The sequence below is a fragment of the Phalaenopsis equestris genome, unplaced genomic scaffold (genome assembly GCF_001263595.1).
Source record: "Phalaenopsis equestris unplaced genomic scaffold, ASM126359v1 Scaffold000022, whole genome shotgun sequence".
Lineage (NCBI taxonomy): Eukaryota > Viridiplantae > Streptophyta > Magnoliopsida > Asparagales > Orchidaceae > Phalaenopsis > Phalaenopsis equestris.
Window position 1 is genome coordinate 167,845 of NW_018164464.1, and position 1,877 is coordinate 169,721.

Here is a 1,877-nt window from a genome sequence, read left to right on the forward strand (position 1 = left end):
GGCTTCCTTTTCCCTACATCAGTCTCATCGATGAGCATCATGGTGAACTCTTTCATGACCTTCTTTTCCCTATGCCAAGCTTATCAATTTGTTGCCCAAGCAACCTCTATTGTGACTTATGCATTGTCGAGGCAGATCTCAGAAATTAAAGAGGTTAGGAGCATACATAGGTGGCAATGAGATTGACAATGCACGAAAGTGGCAAGGGATTAAAATCACATGCAAACAACTATGGGACCAGCGGAATGTGAATTAGCAAGATGATGTGATGGATTAGCTGATATTTTTGTTGGTTTCTAAAGTTCTTCGCTCCATGAGAGGTATTAATGGAGTATAGTTGTTACATATGTAAATTGAAGAGCCAAAGTGATTACTTATGAAGTACAGCATGCAAATTTCAATGGAAAATGCACAAAAATTACACCTTTAAAATGTCAAACAAAGAAAGATTCCATCAACTACAACAATCTAATTAAGAATCTATCTTATCAGCAGCCTTTCCAGTGAAATAGTTATCATTTCACCATAATACATGCCTGAACTACACATTACACACTAAATGATGAAGTCCTTTTTCACACACCCCCTTCCTTACCACAACAAAACCGCCTAAGAGGCATCTTCCCAAACACATGTAGATCAACAAATTCCTGTAGAAAGTTATGGTATTTACCTATGGAAAAGGTGCAACAACTAAACATACAAAGAAAAATTCCAACTTGAATAAAGATTACACAGTGACCATTCCATTTTTCATAGCTTCAAGCATTCAACAATACTAACTTAAATCATCACCTACAAATCATGTCATGCTCAAGCAGAGCAGAAGCAATCGATCAGAAAAATTGAAGCAAATATAAGAAATGGACATACTTGAAAAGCCGGACAGGTCCTTCGAAGGCATGCTGATGCCCATTCTCCATACTTAACGGCGACTCCACCTCCACATCACCGGTGCTAATCTTCACCTCCTCATTTGAGCCGGAAAACGAGTCCCCAAAGGAGCTCGAGTGCTCGGTAGCGTCGGCATCCGGAACTTCAGCTTTCACGATAGGCGTCGAAGTCCCTTCCTCGCATCCGATTACATCCACCTCCTGATCCTTTGCTGTTGGTGCCCTAATAGAATCAGCATGGAAGCCATAGCCGCGGTTATTCGCGCCTAAAAGATGATCAGCTCCCATGGCCAACGAATCGTTCTCTTTTTCCTTAAGGATTGCATCCTTCGCTAGAATTTTGGGCTTTACTTCTTCGATTCCGGGAACGAGTGCTTGAACAGCACTCATCCTGCAGAAACTTCGATCCTAAAGGCTTTTGAATTGGAAGTGGGATACAAATAGGTCACTGGAAAGCCGTATAAGCTAAGTGCTGAGCAACGGGGTATGGTTGGAAGACGAAGGTGGCGTCGTGGTTGTGGCGCGGGGATGCAGTGGGCCGGCGGCGGCGGCGAAAAAACGATGGGTGTTGAGACTGTGTCTAGGGTTTCCTCGGATTTGTTTGGGAACGAACGATTGCCTTTTGATTTTGATCTGATGGTTACATACACGCTTAGGTATACCGAAGGAATTTCCGCCATCTAAGGTGGAAAAATTAGTATTTACAAAAGTTTTTACATATATGCCATTCAATTTTTATTTATTTATGCATATAATAATTAAATTCCAATTTTTATATGTAAGACATCGTATTTATGTGTATTTTACTTCTTAAAAATTAAAATAGTGATGGCTTTTTATGTGTTTTATAGAATCATTGTGGTATAAAATTAAAAAATGCACTTTTATGTGTTAGGCATGTAAATTTATATACGAATTAAGAGGTGTGTATGTAGATGATCCCAAATGAAATACAAAAAAAAAATGTATCCCCTCGCTCAAATA

At 39.7% G+C, this 1,877-nt stretch overlaps 1 protein-coding gene across 1 annotated transcript in view; it reads right to left on the reverse strand.

Moving 5' to 3' along the window:
- Nucleotides 1–1,563, reverse strand: part of LOC110018471 — a 6,535-nt gene extending 4,972 nt beyond the window's left edge. Inside the window, exon 1 of the mRNA XM_020715800.1 lies at nucleotides 874–1,563. Within this exon, the coding sequence (XP_020571459.1) occupies nucleotides 874–1,283 (410 nt within the window). The 5' untranslated portion in view covers nucleotides 1,284–1,563. The remainder of the gene's footprint in view (nucleotides 1–873) is intronic.
- Nucleotides 1,564–1,877: the final 314 nt, after the last annotated feature.